General features: G+C 37.8%; 1 protein-coding gene across 1 annotated transcript in view; it reads right to left on the bottom strand.

The window, feature by feature from the left end:
• eif2ak3 (eukaryotic translation initiation factor 2-alpha kinase 3) overlaps positions 1 to 20833 on the bottom strand; it is a 45779-nt gene that overhangs the window by 14236 nt on the left and 10710 nt on the right. The window contains exon 2 of the mRNA XM_065297099.2: positions 4783 to 4912. Coding sequence (XP_065153171.1) covers positions 4783 to 4912 — 130 coding nt within the window. The remainder of the gene's footprint in view (positions 1 to 4782; positions 4913 to 20833) is intronic.

Genomic DNA, 20833 nt, shown 5'->3' with positions numbered 1-20833 from the left:
GCTCTATGGGATCTCCTGCTGTTGGGTTAGACCTCAATCATGCCAGGCCCAACTACAACTTAAATCAATGAACAATTACAGCCAATCAATTGAAAAAGAGCACGCAGACTTCCATAGCCGCTACGGTACTTCATTAATGCCATTAGCTGTAACAGAGCACTTCTGAAAATCAACACTGTCAGCAACACAAAACAGCATAAACAAATGATCAATTAAAATACAACTATGCAGTCAAAGCATTTACCGGGGGTGTAATAAATTAAATGATATTGTCATTAATTAATAGTTATAAGGATTTGTTTCAGTATAAGTAAAGTCTTTGTTTTTTATTTTATAGATCTTTTCTTTTCATACCATGGTGATAATAAATATAAACTATTATTGCTATCATATAAAATCTCCCCATCCTATGATGTGTTAACAGGGCCATTACGACTTGGTCCATTTTTAAACTATCCTAAATACAACTTGTAAAGTAAAATGTGTTTTATAAAGTGGGTCATTTCACCTTTATCTAAAGTCTAGTCTGCCCTTTTAATAAAACACGTTTAAAGCGGTGTTAAAAAGCCATTGGCTTCAGACACATGGCCCAAATCTATTTTATCATGCAGTAGATGTCAGTAAAGAAAAAGGACCTGGCAGGCAGCCCGGTATTGAAGTGCACTCTCTGACCTGGGGATATTTTGCTTGCCAAAGGGGTGTTTGGACTTCAATGGCAAATCTAGTGTTGACCGCTCCTTATGCATTCTATCGAACATGCCCCAGAGGCGGATGTTTTGATATACGCTTTGTGACCTGATGGGCATGACTTGTCAAATCAAAGTCCCAATTTCTGTAGTAGTAAAAAATGCTATAGTATTCATTGAAAATCTTTACCTCCTCCATAGCTGTTGAATATCATTCATCTATATTCAAACATGGCCCATCAAGCCGGTTTGGTTTTCGAAGACGTTAGATGAGACACGCGAGAACCTATAATATCAATGATGTTCAAAGCTTATGCTTATATTTGGGCATACACAAACATGATTAAAATATGAGAGCTGCAAAGAAGTGGAAACAAATTCTAATCAGGCTTAGGTACCAAACTCAGTATTTTTATGGGCACCCACCGAATCACATTGGTACTACAGACATTAAGGTGGCTTTCACATAGTTTTCAAACATTGTTCATGTGAATGCTGTCATGCAGACCCGGGTCTGCGTCAGGTCGAGGTCTTCACTGGTCCACGTGTGTGCATCGAATCCTTTTACAACCCCCCCTCTGTTTGCCAAGAGCGCTTGTGACATTGTGAGGCTGGCGGTAGGTTAATTTTTGTTGAGCCAGACCTGTCAATCAATTTTGAATGCACACTGTAGTGGTAACCTTGGTGTCATCGTCAGATAAAATGAAAATAAATGGAGCAGCGGGCCAAGTTGGTTGTGAGGCCACCGGGGTTTCTTTCTGTCTGACTGGTGCATGCCACGCGGGACTGCATACTGCACACACGGCGGTGCCGTTTACATTTGGGTCCAGTCGGGTAAAAGAAAATTGGCACTAGGTTGAGTCGGACTCGGGTCTAATTTTGTCGAGTTTGTCTCGGGTCGGGTCTTTTTTTTAACGGTCCAAAACGGGGTGATGTCTTCCTTGTTCTATGAAGTCCCTCCTTCAGAAATACATAACGAGTTCTGATTGTGTAGTTTGTTTAGTGTATTGTGATTCAATAGCAGCTTAGCTTGTTCTGCTTGCCGTTAGCTTAGCTGGCCACTGATGTATTCCTGTGGGCGGAGTTTAGTCAAAAAACTGTTCTAGTGACATCATTAAAGCAAGAAGTAGAGGGACTACAAACCGTCCGTTTCGCTGTAGGCTTTAAAAGGCGAAATCATGTTAAAGAAAATATATCGCCTGGCAGTTAACTTTGAGCTTTATCATTTTACAGGTAATATTTATGCTATTATAGCAACATTACACACTAACTAGGGTTTAAAAAATAGGATCAGAAAGAACGTGACCTTTAACAGTTTTTATTAATAGTTTTCACAATGCAAGATTACCATGAGTGGCAGTATAACAATAACTACATGATGCGAATGGGATGGACCACTGATACAAATTAAATTTCTGGAGCTGTCCCCTCAAAAAATAAATAAATCTTTCCATGGTCAACCGATGTACTGGCATTGCAATCCACATTTGTGCAGCTGTTGCTTGCTCTGCTGAACATATTAACACCAAGATAATAAAAAAAAACAATTAAGTGAGTCGCATTGTTTTTCCATCCTTTGCATGTGCATCGGTGATAACGCAATATGGATGCAAGCGAATGGACTACTTTTAAAGTGTTTAAATGGCGCTTTGTTGTCATATTAAAACACATCTGCCAAATGCACAAATGTAAAACTTGTCATCCTCCGACTCCATTCCCTGTCTGCATGGAAAAGCTGCCAGGACGTTCATCAAATAATTTTATCAAGGATTAGACAGCTGCATTTGTTATCTTCGTTAGATTATTACATCCATCAGTTTTGATTTAGTTCAGATTCCATCAACTTTGATTCTTGCACGCATTAGTTCAGTTTTAGCATGCCAAGCAAACCCAGATGTATTGCAAAACTCTGAGCAAGCCCTACTTAAGACATATAGTCAAACATCCGGTCACCTTTGCTCTGATAATTTTATTAAAAGTAGACGATAGAAAGGAAAGAAAAATAGCGCAATATCAAACCGAATCCCCCACCAATCACCCCTGACATGAATCAAGTCTTCTCTTGAGCTGTGGGCAATGACTTCCACAATCTTGTTTGACACGATCAATTTGAGAGGTTTAGCCGAGGGCAGCGTGGCCCTTGTCTTTGGGGATCAGTGAAGGTTTGAGAGTGTGGAGTGCTTGAGTGTTTGTAGGCAGGATATCCTTCCATACTCAATGACCCGCAGATGATATCGCTTCACTGAGTCTGACACATACCATTACATCACGCTAGGTGCAATCCCCGCTCTCTTCCCAATTGGTCTCCCTCACGCACACAAACACAACCGATAAACATTTCATACTGCTCCTCGCGCAAAAATAAATTGTTTAAGTGCACCCAACACACAGTACAGATTACCATTTATGTCTAACCTAACCCTGTTACGGTGTTATATTTTTAGCTCTTTTAACAATGACTGAGACGTTCAGGACATCAATGGAGCATCTTCTCTATTAAGTTGACATCAATTACATACACACACCTGAACCCAAAGCAAATGAGCAGCACCAGAAATACAAATCACCTTTGAAGATCAAATTAAAAGTGCCGGCATGTTGGTTTATCTACTTTTAAAAGACAAATTGTGACTTAAAATTTAATTACGAATGTTGTTGGTGAGGTTTATCTGAAGACTTTACAAAATCATGTTCATCTAGAACACCTGCATTCTTCACATCACACAAAATCATTACTTTAGTTTGGCAATTAAACAAAACAAGAGGTAGAAATGAGCCTCAAGCAGTAAATAACATCCAGCTTTTTGGCTAATTTGAGTAAAGCGCATTAACAATTAAAACTGATAAGCCCAAAGATTAATAGATTTGTATGTTGGGGGGGGGGGGTGATCAGCATTCTTATGGATGACATCATCCTACACATAAGGCATTACCTCATTCTACAATCCTCTCAGCATGACTCACATAACGCTGTCAGTGGCAATTCCCCCCCACACACCCATCCAATCTTTCTCACTTTTCTTCTTTTCCTCTCTTCCTCATTCCTTTTATCTCTCTTTCTTTCACACCTCCCCCTCTCTTGTTGTGACAGCATGTTTCTGCAGACAATGCTGTTTATGGCTGGCCTCTCTCCTAGTGCTGTGGCATGCTATAGGAGACTGCTCTCTACTGGCGCCATGGCGAGGGCCAATCAGATGGGTGTAGACTGCTCTAATCACCGAGCAGAATGCAATGTGAGGCACAGCCTAAGCCAATCAGAATGGCTGGTTGCTAGGCATCCAGAGGTAAAAGGGGAGGGGAGATCAGGAATCTATCCAATGGGATGCTTGCTTCCACAGCAGCCAGGCATTTCAGGTTACCGCCAAACCAGATGGGGGGTCAACACCGACTCTCTCTTTCGCTCTTTCTCACACATACATAACAATATTGTTTCAACTTTATCAAATTCTAAGCATGGTTAAACCAAATGTGTAACAATGTAGCCTACATACTAAAAATGAAATCAAAATAGCAGATTGCACAAAGAAATCTCATTACTGCAGCTAATGTTTGTTTCTCATGGTGCTTATGTATGTGTGTATATGCACAGATGCATAAGCGCATCGCTGCCAAATGCTCTTCCTCCAGGCTAGTCTATAGTCCCTAATGAGTATGAGTCTGTGATATGTGTGTGTGCGTTACTTGTTTTACCCAATTTCCTTTGGGCCATGTCTCATTCTCTTCTGGGGTAAAGAGGTTCAAACAAACATCGCATCTTCCCACACACATACGCTCACTCACTCAGAACAGTTGCGTTACTTTAAGCGTGCATTAACCACTTAAAATCCAGTTCAACCAGAAACTAGAGTCTTGTCAAAGCAAAATAGGTTTATTAGATTGCACCTTTTTCAAAAAGTAATTGTAAAAATAAATCTTTCTCTATTACTATGGTAAAAAAAAAAGTTTTTTTTATATTGATCATGGGCGGAATAATCAATAAAATTCCAGCCAAGTGCAAAATGGCAAGATAAACCACCATGTAAACAACTGTTTGCTTTGGTACATTGGTTTGTTTCATTCAATAAGTATACAATGTGCATATGAGTATGTGCAATACCTCTGGTTTGCTGAGAGTAGAGGACACTAGACAGCCTGAGCCAACATCCAGGTCCCACTGTTTGCGTCCCTGGTTTAGAGGATCCAGTGCTGCGATTCTCCCATCCAAAGTGCTGATGACTACCAGAGCCCTGTCAATCACACAAACACATAAACAGGTCATTATACACTGTACTTAAGACTTGGCTATACTGTCTTTATCCTATTATCTAAACCTCATATGCAATTTTATTTTATTTTAAGTTTAATCAGTGTTGGGGGTAATGCATTACAAGTAACGTGCATTACTTAATAATATTACTTTTCTGAAGTAACAAGTAAAGTAACGTATTCATTTATGTAATAAATTATAATAAATGTACACATTAATATTTAAGTTACTTTTAAAAAAAAAAAGTAATGTGAGTAACTTTTCGTTTTTATTAATTCAATTAAAAAAAAGAAAAATGTACTGAATTAAACTGAACGTAGTCACGTAGAATTACGTGCCTAAGCGGGAACATTTTTGCAATGGAAAAGGCAATTTCTGAATGCAGAACTTCTTAGTCATATAAAACACCTGCAAGGCCTAAAAGAGATCAAGCCTCAGCCAAGTCAGAAAAAGTAAGGCAAAAGTAACATAAGCATTACTTTCCATGAAAAGTAACAAAGTAACGCAATTAGTTACTTTTTTGCGGAGTAACTAAATATTGTAATGCATTACTTTTAAAAGCAACTTTCCCCAACACGGTGTATAATAACACTACATAGTCATGTAAGAATTATCATATTTTTAATAACTAATAATTAATCTCACTTTGATTCTTTTTTGAGGTTGCCAAGCAAACAATAGATAGAGAGCAGTGTAGCTAAAAGTACCAATTTATTAGGGGTGTAACAGTACCGAAAGGAATTCAGGTTTGGTGCACATGCATACCAAATGCAATCTTTAACAGTAGACTTGTTTTACGTGCGGAACAAAAATAAGAACTTCAAGTCGAGTATTCACACATACATACATACCATAAATTTGTTTAGAGAACGCATTATTCACTCCACTGCGCTACTTTTTCACTGTTTTTCTATGCAAGCATGTGCTAGACTGACATGCTTGCGGTTAAGCATGAGTCCTGCGTCTTTTGCAACATCTTGCACAGGAGTTCCGAGTTTTGAGACATTTAAAGAATTTCAACTTTTTTACATTGCATATTAAAATTGATTTAATGCCTAATTACATAAAAATTGTGAACTTTTTTTTGAGTAAAAGTACGAAAGAGCTTTTTACTTAACTCTTTCCCCGCCATTGACGAGATATCTCGTCAATAAAGAGAAAACGCTTCCCCGCCAATGACGAGATTTTCCGTCTTTCCGCAATACCGCTATTACAATTTCCGCAACTTTTTAAAACCGGAAGTATTGCCCTATGGCAAGCTGCTGCATGTCCGTGTCTGTTTTAAAGATCGCTCTGGATGGGATCTCTATGAAAAGTCCGTCACAAATATGGAATTATTTTTGCTTTTTGCTCAAAATATGGTGTTTTTGCCAAAACCTACCCATATTCAAAAGCTGATTGCAAAAGAACCACTAAAGGTAGGATGAAATTTATGTTTTCCAAAGAACAACACTGATAAAATACGAATACTTAAAAATGTACTTTTATGTAGAAAGTAAACATAAGTAGTGTCCACCTCTGTTGCAGGCAGCACAGCTTGTTTATACAGGGGTTTTATTTTAAAATGTTAAACTGTTTTACTATGTTAAAAAAGAGAACTGAACTGCTACTTAAAAACTGAGGCATGTACCGAAACCGAGACTCTTGTGTACCTTTTCACACCTGCAATTTATACATTTATTTTTATAATGACATATGGATGTTGACGAAATTGCTGACATATAAACATTAATCACTTAAAATACACTTAAAAGTTCATTATCTATTTATAACGCTATTGTTAGATTTAGGAACTATTATACAGAGAAACAAACAATAACGTTTTGCATAAAGATCAGCCTATTCTAACCATTTTATGTTGGCCAATTAATAAAACAAATCAGTTTTATTTTACACATAAATTTTACTATTTAATATATAATTTAATATATTTAATACATGTTCATGTCATAAAAAAGCTCTTTGCAGTACACTTAATAGCTGAAGTGTCAGCAAAGGTCTTTTAGAGATGGACTAAGAATGAATTACTTTGATCAAGTCCAAGAAAATTAACTTATCCCTCCAGACATCAACACTGATGATGTTCGAATTTAAGGGCACCTCTGTTCTGCTCATCTCAATGCTCTGGACCAGCAGTGCTTGCTCTTCACTCCAATAGGATTGAAGATCATAAGATGCTATAGCACAGCACTCCTGATTGGCTGGAGGGCCCCTCCAAAAATATGAGGACTGATTGGTTGTTGCTAAGCAGTGGGCATTGTGAGAATGAATGAGGACACTTCCCACCCAGCCCAAAAAAGTGATTGAGAAAAAAACATTAAGTGAAGGAGGAACATGGGTGAGAATAGAAGGAGGAATAACAAATCCCATTTTCCGGATGAGATCAAAGACTAAGTGTATTCCACAGGCTGCTTCACCTCAGGGGAGAAAAAAAATGGGACTAAAACAGAGACAAAAGGGAAACTGCTGGTAAAAAAAAAAAAGTATAATTTTGACATACAGCATTCATTCTCTTTACCACTGCTGCTCGACGCTCAACAGTTTATGTGAAACAACTTCAAATTGTTTATGCATTTCACATGAGAAAAAGACAAAGTTGAAAATGAAAACAACAACAAGAAAAGGTTTTCCATTACACTTTATGCATTTTTTTTTCTTTTAGTTTGTGATCCCTTGCGTTTTTCCTCAATTTTATTTAGCTTACTTGAATTTAATTTTCAGCACACAAACACACTTAAGTGATCATCATTCACAATCACTATCTCTCGTCTTTCTCTCTGAGGAAGTCAAGAGGATCTCAATTCAGACCTGAAGTAAACAGACTGCATGAAAGAAAAAAAAGCACAACTAGGGTATCTGAGGAGTTTGGTCCAATCACAAGAGGTTTTCCACCTCCCTCAGCCAATGAGGGCTTAGATGTGTTGCTGCACACTCAATCAGTAACCACTCCTTTAAAAAAAACGCCAGCCAATGGACATAAAAAGCCCACTGTAACCATGCTACAGAGAGCAGCTCTCATCAACCAAGTGTAAGTTTGGGAGTACCACTAAACACACACACACACACACACACACACACACACACACACACAGAGTATAGCCTAGATATATGGGGGCATGCACACCCCTGCAGAGAAGCTGCAGAGTCCACAAACAAGAGTAAAGCTGGGTACTTTCCAATAGGCTGAACCCTCAAACTCAAACACACCGCACCCACCTGATACAACAATTAGTATTAAAACACACAAGCAAGATACATAAGGATACGGAAACTGTCTGTAAAAAGGTCATGGTTTCGAATCCTAGGAAACACTTGATTAAATGTATACACTGAATAATCAGCATGTACAAAGGCAACTTGGCAAATACATTTCAAAGTAACATCGGCAAAACTTTTACATCCTCAAACACTTAAAATCACACATTATGATAGGAAATAAATGCAATTATACCAGGTGCCTGTTAAAAGCTTTATTCTTACTGCTTGAGAAATGTTCCACGGGTGTTGATTATTATTCTGTAAATGCACACCTGTCAAATGTCTTAAAATAACCATCAGAGAAATGTTTGTGGTAACCGTGGTGTAAGAGGAATAATTCACTCCGGTCCATTGAATTATAAAAAAAATTATTATGCACACTCCACGCATAATGCCCATAGACTGTAAAAAAAAAATGGACAGTGTCCGTGACATCACCCATAGGTTTCTGAAGATTGTTTCAGGGTTCCCACACCTTAGTTAACTTCAAATTCAAGGAACTTTCAAGGACTTTCCAGGTCCAATACCCTCAAATTCAAGGACTAAATGTTGGGACACATTTCAAATGAGAGCAAGGTTACATCATGTTACCTTTTAAGATACATTGTTACAGTTCCCTTTTGAGGGAACTCTTGCTGCATCACTGCGGTGACACTCTGGGGACGCCTCCAGGGGTAAGTGCGTCTGAATGTGTATAACAAATTCAACCAATGGTGAGGCTTAACCACAAAGAAAGGGTGACGCAGGAGCCAGGAAGTATATCGCTATCTGTATTGCAAAAGATGGCGTTACAGGGACGCAGGAAGTATGGCAAGGGAGACGCAGCGTCTCGTTCCCTTCTCAAGGAACAACAGTTACATACGTAATTAAAACTGCAAGCAGTGATGGAAGGGCCCTCGCACACATGACACCGCCACGCCGTGGCATAAGAATTAAAGGGAACAGTAGTAAATAGGCATTTAAGCATGTAAACATAGGTGAACCATTTAAAAGTGTAGTATAATGTGCCACATTTCCGGTTGCTAATTACAAATGACAGCGAGGTAGCATTGTGTAAGATAGCATGAGAGAGAGAGAGAGAGAGAGAGAGAGAGAGAAAGAGAGAGAGAGAGAGAGAGAGAGAGAGTGAGTGAGCGAGTGTGAGTGAGTGAGTATGAGTGACTACATGTAAATATTGGCACGTAGATGTGTTCAGTCCAGGACTCTTATCAATCATGTGAAGTTTGGGAAAAATCCGACATTGCATTATCATTGTAAACATGTTGCTGTTACCAGCTGGTGGCGCTATGACCATAACTGACTATTGGCATCATAAGTGACTATCAGTGATGGGAGTAACGCGTTACAAAGTAACTGTAACTGTAACTCCACTACTTTTAGCAGTAACGAGCATGTAACGAAGTATTTTTTTAAATCAAGTAACGCAATTACAATTACTGAAATTTAAATGAGTTCGTTACTCGCGTTACTCTATTTTGTAAAAAATAGACAAGACATATCTGACGTCGCAGGACCGTAGTTGGCGGCACAATGATTAATTACACTTCATCATAGCTGACAGTGCATATAGAATGAACATGAAAAATCTAAACGGGACAACATACCTTTGTTCTGACTGTTCAGTACTGTTCATATTTACATTTAAAAAGCAGACATAAAAGTAACTTAAGAGTTACTTTTCTAAGTAACTAATTACTTTTGATATACAGTAACTGGTACAGTAATTCAGTTACTTTTAAAAGAAGTAACTAGTAACTGTAACTAATTACTAATTTTCAGTAACTTGCCCAACACTGGTGACTATTGACATGTAGATGTGTTCAGTCCAGGACTATATTAATCATGTGAAGTTAGGGAAAGATCGGACATTGCATAATCAGTGTAAACATGTCACTTCCTGTTGCCAGCTGGTGGCGCTATAACCATAAGTGACTATTGACATGTAGATGTGTTCAGTCCAGGACTCTTATTAATCATGTGAAGTTTGGGACAGATCAGACATTGCATAATCATTGTAAACATGTCACTTCCTGTTGCCATATGGTGGCGCTATGACCATAAGTGACTATTGACATGTAGATGTGTTCAGTCCAGGACTCTTATTAATCATGTGAAGTTTGGGACAGATCAGACATTGCATAATCATTGTAAACATGTCACTTCCTGTTGCCAGCTGGTGGCGCTATGACCATAAGTGACTATTGACATGTAGATGTGTTCAGTCCAGGACTCTTATTAATCATGTGAAGTTTGGGACAGATCAGACATTGCATAATCATTGTAAACATGTCACTTCCTGTTGCCAGCTGGTGGCGCTATAACCATAAGTGACTATTGACATGTAGATGTGTTCAGTCCAGGACTCTTGTTAATCATGTGAAGTTAGGGAAAGATCGGACATTGCATAATCAGTGTAAACATGTCACTTCCTGTTGCCAGCTGGTGGCGCTATAACCATAAGTGACTATTGACATGTAGATGTGTTCAGTACAGGACTCTTATTAATCATGTGAAGTTTGGGACAGATCAGACATTGCATAATCATTGTAAACATGTCACTTCCTGTTGCCAGCTGGTGGCGCTATAACCATAAGTGACTATTGACATGTAGATGTGTTCAGGTCAGGACTCTTATTAATCATGTGAAGTTTGGGACAGATCGGACACTGTATGCCTGAGTTCCAGCAACCTGTTTCATAGCGAAACATCAAATTTTGGCTGGCCGAAACAGACACAAATTTTAACATAGAATCAAATCCTTCGCAATTTAACATCACAAAAGCCTTAAGATGAGACTCGCAAAATATGATGATGATCCGACGAAAACTGTAGGAGGAGTTAGTTAAAGATTGACTGCTGGAAACGAGAAAAACTGAGCCAAAATCTGAGAAATAATTCAAAATAGCTGACTTCTTGTTTGGTTTAGGGCGTTGCTCCAAGAGACTTTTTTGTAGGGCATGTAATAATACATGAGCATACCGAAATTCGTACATGTAAGTTAAACACAGTCCAAGGGCTGCTTCATTCAATATTTGAAAGTGGCGCTAAAACATGTTCCTTCAGGTTGCCAGCTGGTGGCGCTATGGCTATAAATGAAAATTGTTATGTAGATGTGTTCAGGTCAGGACTCTTAGCAATCATGTGAAATTTGGGACAGATCGGACATTGTATGCATGAGTTCCAGCAACTTCCTGTTTCATTGGAAAACATCAAACTTTGTCGGGCCAGAACCGACACAAATTTTTACGTAGAGTCAAATCCTTCGCAATTTAGCATCACAAAGGCCTTAAGATGACACTCACCAAATATGAAGAAGATCCGACGAAAACTGTAGGAGGAGTTAGTTAAAGTATGACGCCTGGAAATGACAAAAACTGCGCCCAAATCACAAAAATAACTCCGAATAGCTGACTTCCTGTTTGGTTTACGGCTTCGCTCCAAGAGACTTTTTTGTAGGTCTTGTCATGCTACAGAAGTGTACCGAATTTCATAATTGTACGTCAAACACAGTCCGAGGGCTGCTTCGTTGAAAATTTGTAGGTGGCGCTATAGAGCCATTTTCCCACGCCTAATTCTAAAGCCTACACCACGTGTAAATTTTCATCACTCTTGATATCTGTGCAAAATTTCATGAGTTTTCGAGTATGTTTAGGCCCTCTAAAGTCCCGCTGAAGTCGGAGAAGAAAAAGAAAAATAATAATAATAAATATAGCTGCAAGCAGCAATGGCGGGCCCTCGCACGTTTTTTTACCGCTACACGATGCGTCCGAGAAAATGATGCCCGGTGGGCAAGGGCATCAAGTGGGTAAACATCAGTGGGCTATTTTTAATGTTTTTACTGAGCCATTTGGGGACTGTAGGTAAAACAAAAACCCCACATTTTAGACAAACAGGGGCGCTAGTGAGCCACTTAAGAGACACGCCTATATCTGACCTTTTTGTGCACACTTAACAGCTGACAACTCTGATGTGTGTGCCAACTTTAAGGTTAATCTAAGCACGCCAAGAGCCTTAAATATGCCTGAAATAAAAGTAGTTTGCAGCGTTGCCATGGGAACAGCGTTCGAGATATCAAAAATCCCTTCGCAATTTATCATCTACAATGTCTCGGCATCATGTTGACCACTTCTGGTGTTAATCGCATGAATATCCTAGAAGGAGTATTTAAAGGAACATCGGCGTCAACTGAAAGGCTTAAATATGCCTTTAAAATTAAAGTAAACTTTGACGCGTTGCCATGAGAACAGCGTTTGAGATATCAAAAATCCCTTCGCAATTTATCATCTACAATATCTCGGCTTCATGTTGAACACTTTTGGTGTCAATTGCATGATTATTCTAGAAGGAGTATTTAAAAGTTAACTGCATACAACTGTAAGGCTTAAATATGCCTTTAAAATGAAAGTAAAGTTTGACACGTTGCCATGGGAACAGCGTTTGAGATATCAAAAATCCCTTCACAAGTTATCATCTACTATGCCTCAGCATCATGTTGACCACTTTTGGTGTTAGAAGGAGTATTTTAAAGAACATCGGCATCAACTTAAAGGCTTAAATAAGCCTTTAAAATGAAAGTAAAGTTTGACGCGTTGCCATGGGAACAGCGTTTGAGATATCAAAAATCCCTTCGCAATTTATCATCTACAATGTCTCGGCATCATGTTGACCACTTCTGGCATCAATCGCATGAATATTCTAGAAGGAGTATTTAAAAGAACATTGGCGTCAACTGAAAGGCTTAAATATGCCTTTAAAATGAAAGTAAAATCTGACGCGTTGCCATGGGAACAGCGTTCGAGATATCAAAAATCCCTTCGCAATTTATCATCTACAATGTCTCAGCATTATGTTGACCACTTCTGGAGTCAATCACATTATTTCTCCAGGAGGAGTATTTAAAAGTTTACCGCATGCAGCTGTAAGGTTTAAATATTCCTTAAAAATGAAAGTAAAGTTTGACAGGTTGCCATGGGAACAGCGTTCGAGATATCAAAAATCCCTTCGCAATTTATCATCTACAATGTCTTGGCATCATGTTGACCACTTTTGGTGTCAATCGCATAAACATTGTAGGAGGAGTATTTAAAAGAACATCGCACGGAACTGTCAAAAAAAATCCACCTTTGTGACTGACACACTTCCTGGCGCCTGGTGGTGGCGCTATACCCGGGAGTCACAATAGGCACATCGATGCGATCGGAATCTTCAGACGAACAAACACACCGCGTGTCATCACAATAAGACATTTTTTGCCTTTGATATTAGACACTTCCTGTTTCTCTGATGTCGCCATAAATTTGTCGCCTCGCCATGGCAACACCGTTCGAGATATCAAAAATCCCTTCGCAATTTAGCAAGTCCAATGTCTCGACATCATGTTCACCACGTTTGGTGTCAATCGCATGCATCCTCTAGGAGGAGTATTTAAAAGTTCAACGCATGCATTTTTTAAACAATCCAAAATAGCCGACTTCCTGTTGGGCGGAGCTTAAATGTTAGAGGGCGAAAGTTGTTCGGGTCGATGAGATCTATATGCGTACCAACTCTCGTACATGTGCGTACATGTTTGCCCGAACTGCGCAACAATGTTTGTTTTTGCATTACAGGGGGCGCTACAGAGCCCCCGTGCCACGCCCGTGTTCCAGCCTTTGCCCGGTCGCAATGACGGACGACTTTGACGTGTGTGCCAAATTGCAAGAGTTTTCGAGTATGTTTAGGCACCCAAAATGGCCAAAAGTGTTAAAAAAATAAAAAAAAAAATAAAAAAAATAAAAAAAAAAATAATAATCCGAGCAAAAACAATAGGGCTTCACACCATTCGGTGCAGGCCATTCTGGCCTGCTCCTCGGTGCTCGGGCCCTAATTAAAACTGCAAGCAGTGATGGAAGGGCCCTCGCACGCATGTGCACCGCCACTCTATGGCCTTAGTAAAGCAATGAACCAGGGGGATTGAAATTTCAGTGGGTAAATATAGGCGGATATTCAAAGGAACTTTGAAGTGCCACACCTCCTTTGTGCAGCAGGTGGCGCTATGATTGTATTTGATTGTTGTAACATTGATGTGTTGAGGCCAGGACCCTTGTCAAACGTATGATGTCTGTGACAGGTCGGACATTGCATGCCTGAGTTACAACAGCTTTCTCATGGCGAAACATCACTCTGCGAGGCCGCCACGGACACGCCCTTCAACCAAAAGTCAAGATCTTCGCAATTTATCATCGCAAAGGGCTTAAGATCAGTCTCACCTGATATGATAATGATTTGATTAAATCTCTGAGAACAGTGAATCACAGCGTAAAACAAGGCATTTCCTGCTACCTCTAGGTGGCGCTAGGACTGAAGCTGAATATTGGCATTAAAATGTGTTCAGGCCAAGACTCTTATCAAACATGTCAAGTGTGGGGCAGATTGGACATCGTATGCCTTAGTTATAACAACTTCCTGTTTCATGGCGAAAACGCTGAACTTTGTCAGGCCGCCACGGACACACCTTCCAACGAAAAGTCAAAAGCTCCGCAATTTAACATCGCAAAGGCCTTTAGATGAGATTGACCAAATATGATGACGATCTGACAAAATCTCTAGGAGGAGTTCGTTAAAGTACGAAGCCTGGAAATTACAAAATTTGCACAGAAATCACAGCAAAAATTCAAAATGGCCGACTTCCTGTGGGGTTTAGAGCTTCGCTCCAAGAGACTTTTTTGTAGGTCTTGGGGTGATATATGACCCTACCAAATTTCGTATCTGTAGGATTTTCGTAGCGGCGGGGCTGTTCTCTTGAAATTTTGCAGGTGGCGCTATCGAGCCATTTCTGCACGCCCACTTCTGGCGCCTATGCCACATGTAAATTTTTGCCACTTCTGACGTGTGTGCAACGTTTTATGACTTTTTGAGCTTGTTTAGCCTGTCAAAATGCGATTCAGATAGCGATACTTTGCCAGGCCGCCACGGACACGCCCTTTAATGAAAAGTCAAGGTCGTTGCTTTTTACCATCACACAAGGTCTTGAGATTACACTGGTGAAATATGATGTTGATATGGTTAAATACCTAAGAGCAGTAAGTCACAGCGTCAAACATGGTATTTCCTGCTGCCTCTAGGTGGCGCTATGAGTGTTACTGAATTATGCCATGTTGATGTGTTCAGGCCTGGACCCTTATCAAACGTGTGAAGTCAGGGGCAGATCGGACAATGTATGCCTGAATTACATCAGCTTCCTGTTTCATGGCGAAACATTACACTTTGCCAGGCCGCCACGGACACGCCCTCCAATGAAAAGTCAAAAGCTCCGCAATTTAGCATCGCAAAGGCCTTTAGATGATACTGACCAAATATGATGATGATCGGATTAAATCTCTAGGAGGAGTTCGTTAAAGTACGACGCTTGGAAATGTCAAAAAATGACAGAGAAAATTCAAAATGGCTGACTTCCTGTGGGGTTTAGAGCTTAGCTCCAAGAGACTTTTTTGTAGGTCTTGGAGTAATAGATGATCCTACCAAATTTCGTATCTGTAAGTTTTTCGTAGTGGGGGGGCTGTTCTCTTGAAATTTTGCAGGTGGCGCTATCGAGCCATTTTGACACGCCCACTTCTGACGCCTATACTACATGTAAATTTTCGCCACTTCTGACGCGTGTGCAAATTTTCATGAGTTTTCGGGTATGTTTAGGAATTCAAAAATGTGATCCATTTCGGAGAAGAAGAAGAAGAAGAAGAAGAAGAAGAAAAAGAAGAATAATAATAATAAACGGAGCAAAAACAATAGGGTCCTCACACCCTGGTGTGCTCGGGCCCTAATAATAATAACTCCTTGAAGAACAATAGGGTCCTCACACCCCGGTGTGCTCGGGCCCTAACCAGAGACGTTTTCATGTGTCAAACACAATTTTGGTATGAATCAACATTCGCGTACAGAAAATATTTAGGACTTTTAAGGAATTTTATGATATTATCCTACACTACACAGGAAATAATATGTTTTTTTTTTTTAGAAAACTTGCATAAAATAGATTTAAGCACTTTCAATGACCTGTATCTATGTATGTATATTTTCAAAAACTTCCCAGGGCCTTGATATTTTTCCCCCCAGATTCACAAACTTTCAAGGATTTCAAGGACCCGTTGGAACCCTGTTGTTTTTGAAGCCAATAGTAGGCGGTAACTGCCGTCGCCATATTGGCCGTGCATCACCGTGCATCACACACGGACATCCGAAAAATGAGTTACAAAAAAATTCACCCCTCTCACACAGTTATCATGAAGGGCAAAAGTATGGAAGTAAATCTGTGCCGTTGGGTTTTGAATTCTAATTCTTAGCACTGAATTTTTTTACATCAAATTTTTAACACCGAATTTTATTTTGCATCTAAATCAGACTTTGAATTTTAAAAGCCATCGAATATCTAGCACTGTTTTTTTGCCTATGACATTTTTTAAAATGTTTTTAAAAAATTCAGTGTAAAAAAAATTCAATGTCTAAAAAAATTCAATGAAAAAAAAATTCAATGTGTTTTAAAAGATTCAGTGTAAAAACATTCAATGTTTCAAAAGATTTGGTGTAAAAAATTCAATGTCTCAAAAAATTCAGTGCAAAATAATTCAACGTCTCAAAAAATTCATTGTAAAAATATTCAGAGTCAACATCCGGGGAAGCAAGGAGAAGCAATCGATCCCTGTATCAAATCATTCAACATCCAGCCAATCATTTACGCTCCATTGGTCACGTGACACCGAAACGGGAAGTGGGTGAAGTTTAGGCAAAGGGTTTATTTGCATTAACATACGAACACATTTTTCACATCTGGCAGATCGTATCATCAGTTTATCAGGACACAGTCCGTTTACATTTATCAACATCAAAGTGGCTTCTGTATCTGGATGTGTGATCGATCCCGTGGGGGGAGACGCGCTGGATGAATAGCTTTAAATCACAATGGCTACAACTGGCTTTAACCATATGATTTAGGGTTGTCGCGGTAACCGCACTCCCGTATTGTACAGTTCTACTGAGAAGCAAACAGCAGAGAATAACTAGCAACCCTAATAACCGTGATTCACCTTTTTAGCTTTATATTTTAAGCTTTAAAGGTTTTATCTTTGCTTATTAATATTTGCAGCGTCCGCACCGCGTACTTTACCTGAACTCGACTTTCACCCACATGCTTTTTACCAACAAAATTAATGTGAAACATGAGGATGACAATCTCGACTTCACTGTTTTAGTTTGCATTAATAACGTGCTTTAGGCTCTGTCTGAACTTATACGTTTTTGTTCTGTAGCCTACTTTGTTCACTCACATATTTCTATATCAACAATAAACTGTTGTTACCTTTGTTTCCTGATAAGTTTAATATGATTTAAATAAAAGAGCTAACAATTTCCTAAATTTCCTGTTCATGTCTCCCTCTAGTCTAGTGTGTAAGAAGTGAAGTAATGTAATTTACAAACACATTTAGGTATAAGAAACTTACTTTGCATAAAACCAACACTGAGCAAATGTATTTGTTATATCTGACCCGAGTCGAACTTTTTAATTCTCCCCATTAGGAATCTGTGTCCGCAGATATATAGTCACTGCATCGCGTGTGTTTGTGAGTAGATGTCTGTAGATGTCTTTTTAATAGCCTATTTAATATGTAAAACTTGAATTTGAAATAAAACTTTCTGCGGAGAAGTTAATGAGATCTCTATCGTCTCTCTCATGACGCGACAATTATTTATTATTTCAAATCCGTTTACAAGATAAATATATATATATATATATATATATATATATATATATATATATATATATATATATATATATATACATTGTGTTGTTAAACTGATGAAATTATCTTGCTATATACGCTACATTCATTATGAGAAGCCTTTTCTTTTTACTCTTACACTGTAGACAGTAATATATGTATATTATTATAAAACTATGGTTGTGACAGCACATTATCCATTATCTGTTGGTTCATGTTGGTCCAGTTTAATTCATGGTAATCCTTTAATAAAATGTATAAAATAGTTATAAAATATTTTATTGTTTTGTAATATTCACAGCGCACATTCTCTCGGATCATTTTAAAACATTTTAAATCATTCTGCAAAATTCCGTATAGATTTTGCAAAAGAAATCCAAATAACTCCTTACACAGCTTGTACAGCTGTACTCTTGCAGCAATTAAAGCAGTTCAGTTTTGTTTTAAATGGCAAAATAGTTATATTTCTTTTTTATTTACATTTTAGAGCATTTTTGTTTGTTAAAGTGTTTTATGATAACCAAGTGTTAGCGGCCGACAGCAAGTTGACGACATGTTTGATGAATTGATCCTCTCAAATCAACACTTCACTTGCCTATAATAACAACTATATAAAATAAATATTTTCAGCACATCACAATGTTAGTTTAAACGTTTATTATCAACACACACTATTTTTAAAAAGCGAAGGCAGGTTGCTCTGCTGCTCGCAGTTGCAACGGGTGCAGAAATAAAAAATTAAAAAGGGCTATACAAAACGAAACTAAATAAACATGAAACAGAGCAGAATAAACATGCATGCTACCTTATCTTACAACTTCGCTTTTGCATATACCTTTTTTTTAATGTAAGGACTTACCACAGAACATGGCTATTCATGTATCCATCCAACAGTTAAACTAAGAAAAAAGTCGATCCATACACAAACAAGAAATAAAGACACAGCCTTCTTACACGAAATTAATACAGGGAGAAGTCTTTAATAGATTATGTCTTGGATGCTGTCTGCATAGATTATATACAGTATCCAAGGTTTTAATCTAGTACTCCATTTATAATTTTTCCTGGTGCGCTGAAGGTCCTGCTGTTTAAATACGCTGTTAAAACAGCTGCATTGTAAATGTGTGGCTGTGCGTAGCGGACTCATGCGGTAGGTTAAACGTCTTCCAATGTTTGTTTTGCAATCATAAATGTCTGTCAAAAGATTATTTTAATTAAATTGAAAACTATAAAAAGATGGAGAAGTCTAAATAAGCCCGAGGTCCGGCCCGCGTATCTGCTGTGATGTTAAAATTGGCCCGAAACCCGACCCGAAGGGCGTAAACAGGTCGGGCCCCGTCGGGCTCGGGCTGAAATGCAGGGCTCTAAATGAGATAGAAACTGCTGACTGACCAGCGCAACATTCACATAATGGCCCTTGATATGTCGCCATGGAAACTCAAACATTAAAACGATCCATTAAATTCTGCTACTAAATATTAAATCTCTACATTAATAGTTGGAACATATTAAACATATGCCTGAATAACTTAAAAATACAAGCAGTGTTAAAATGCTTTTGTATATCGATTTATTTCAAGATACTTTCAAGCTTATATTGCTCCACAAATATGAATAGAATAGACAGGATTTAAATTGAATTTCTTTATCTAACTTTTGCGAGTTTGTCCATGGTTTATATTGTTGTAGTTTTATATTGATTAAACAAATGATTGGTTTGCTTATTTTAAATAAATCTAAGGATCTTTAGATGTATTTATGTATTAAGGCAGGTAAAATATTTTCCATTTATTCGTTTTTGTTAAACCTTCTCCTTTATATAAGTGAGTCATTTTAGTAATTTATTGTTGTTCTGTTATAATAAAATTAGGGCTGTCAAAAGATTAATAGTGATTAATCACATCTAGAATAAAAGTTTGTGTTTACATAACATATGTGTGTGTAGTGTGTATAATTAATATTTATATATAAAAACACACACAGTCATGTATATATTTAAGAAAAATTGGTTATATTTATATATAAAATATTTCTATTTCTATATAATATAAATTATATAAATGTTTATACAGTATATAAATGCAAATATTTCTTAAATATACACATGAATGTGTATGTATTTATATATACATAATAATTATACACATTACACACACATATGTTATGTAAACACAAACTTTTATTTTAGATGTGATTAATCACGATTAATCTTTTGACAGCCCTAAATAAAATAATAATAAACAAACACTAAGCAGTCGTAGTAATGGAAAATTATGTCTTTCATTTATTTGTGTTAGAACGCATACCATCCATCGAATTTGTTTTATTAATACACAAGCTGTTTTAGCGAGTTTGTCTGAACTTGTTGTACTATTTTATTGGTTTTAAGTTTTTCGTTCATAATAATAATAAAGAAACATTTTAAAAAACTATTTTAATTCAAGAAATTTAAATATTTAATAATCTGACTTTAAAAGCAAAAGTGATCTACAGATGAACGTCTTTGCTAAATATAGGCTATTTCCTATAAAAATATGCGGTTTGTTTAGTTCAGAAGGTGAAAAAATCCTTACCTGTATTTCCCTAATAATAAAAATACAACACATCTATGTAAGAACGTAAGTCTCCGTGTTATTTTTACATTATGACTTAAAAGAACAATTTGGAAAATTAGATTAGAAGCGCATGAATCCGCAATTACACTTGCTTTGAAGGCAGCTTATTTTTCCAGAGAAAGATATGGTAACATTTCTTCAGAAGAATTGCTGAAACCTATTAATTTACTGATGTTTTTATAAGTACTCCAGCTGTTTTATCGGCCTTTGAGATGGGACGCGGCAGTCAAGTTCATGCTGAAAACGGGGTGAATTCCAAATGGCGTTTTAGCGCCCTTG

The sequence above is a fragment of the Paramisgurnus dabryanus genome, chromosome 20 (assembly GCF_030506205.2).
Source record: "Paramisgurnus dabryanus chromosome 20, PD_genome_1.1, whole genome shotgun sequence".
Classification (NCBI taxonomy): domain Eukaryota; kingdom Metazoa; phylum Chordata; class Actinopteri; order Cypriniformes; family Cobitidae; genus Paramisgurnus; species Paramisgurnus dabryanus.
Note: the sequence above shows the minus strand (reverse complement) of the source record. Positions and strands in the feature narration are given on the sequence as shown.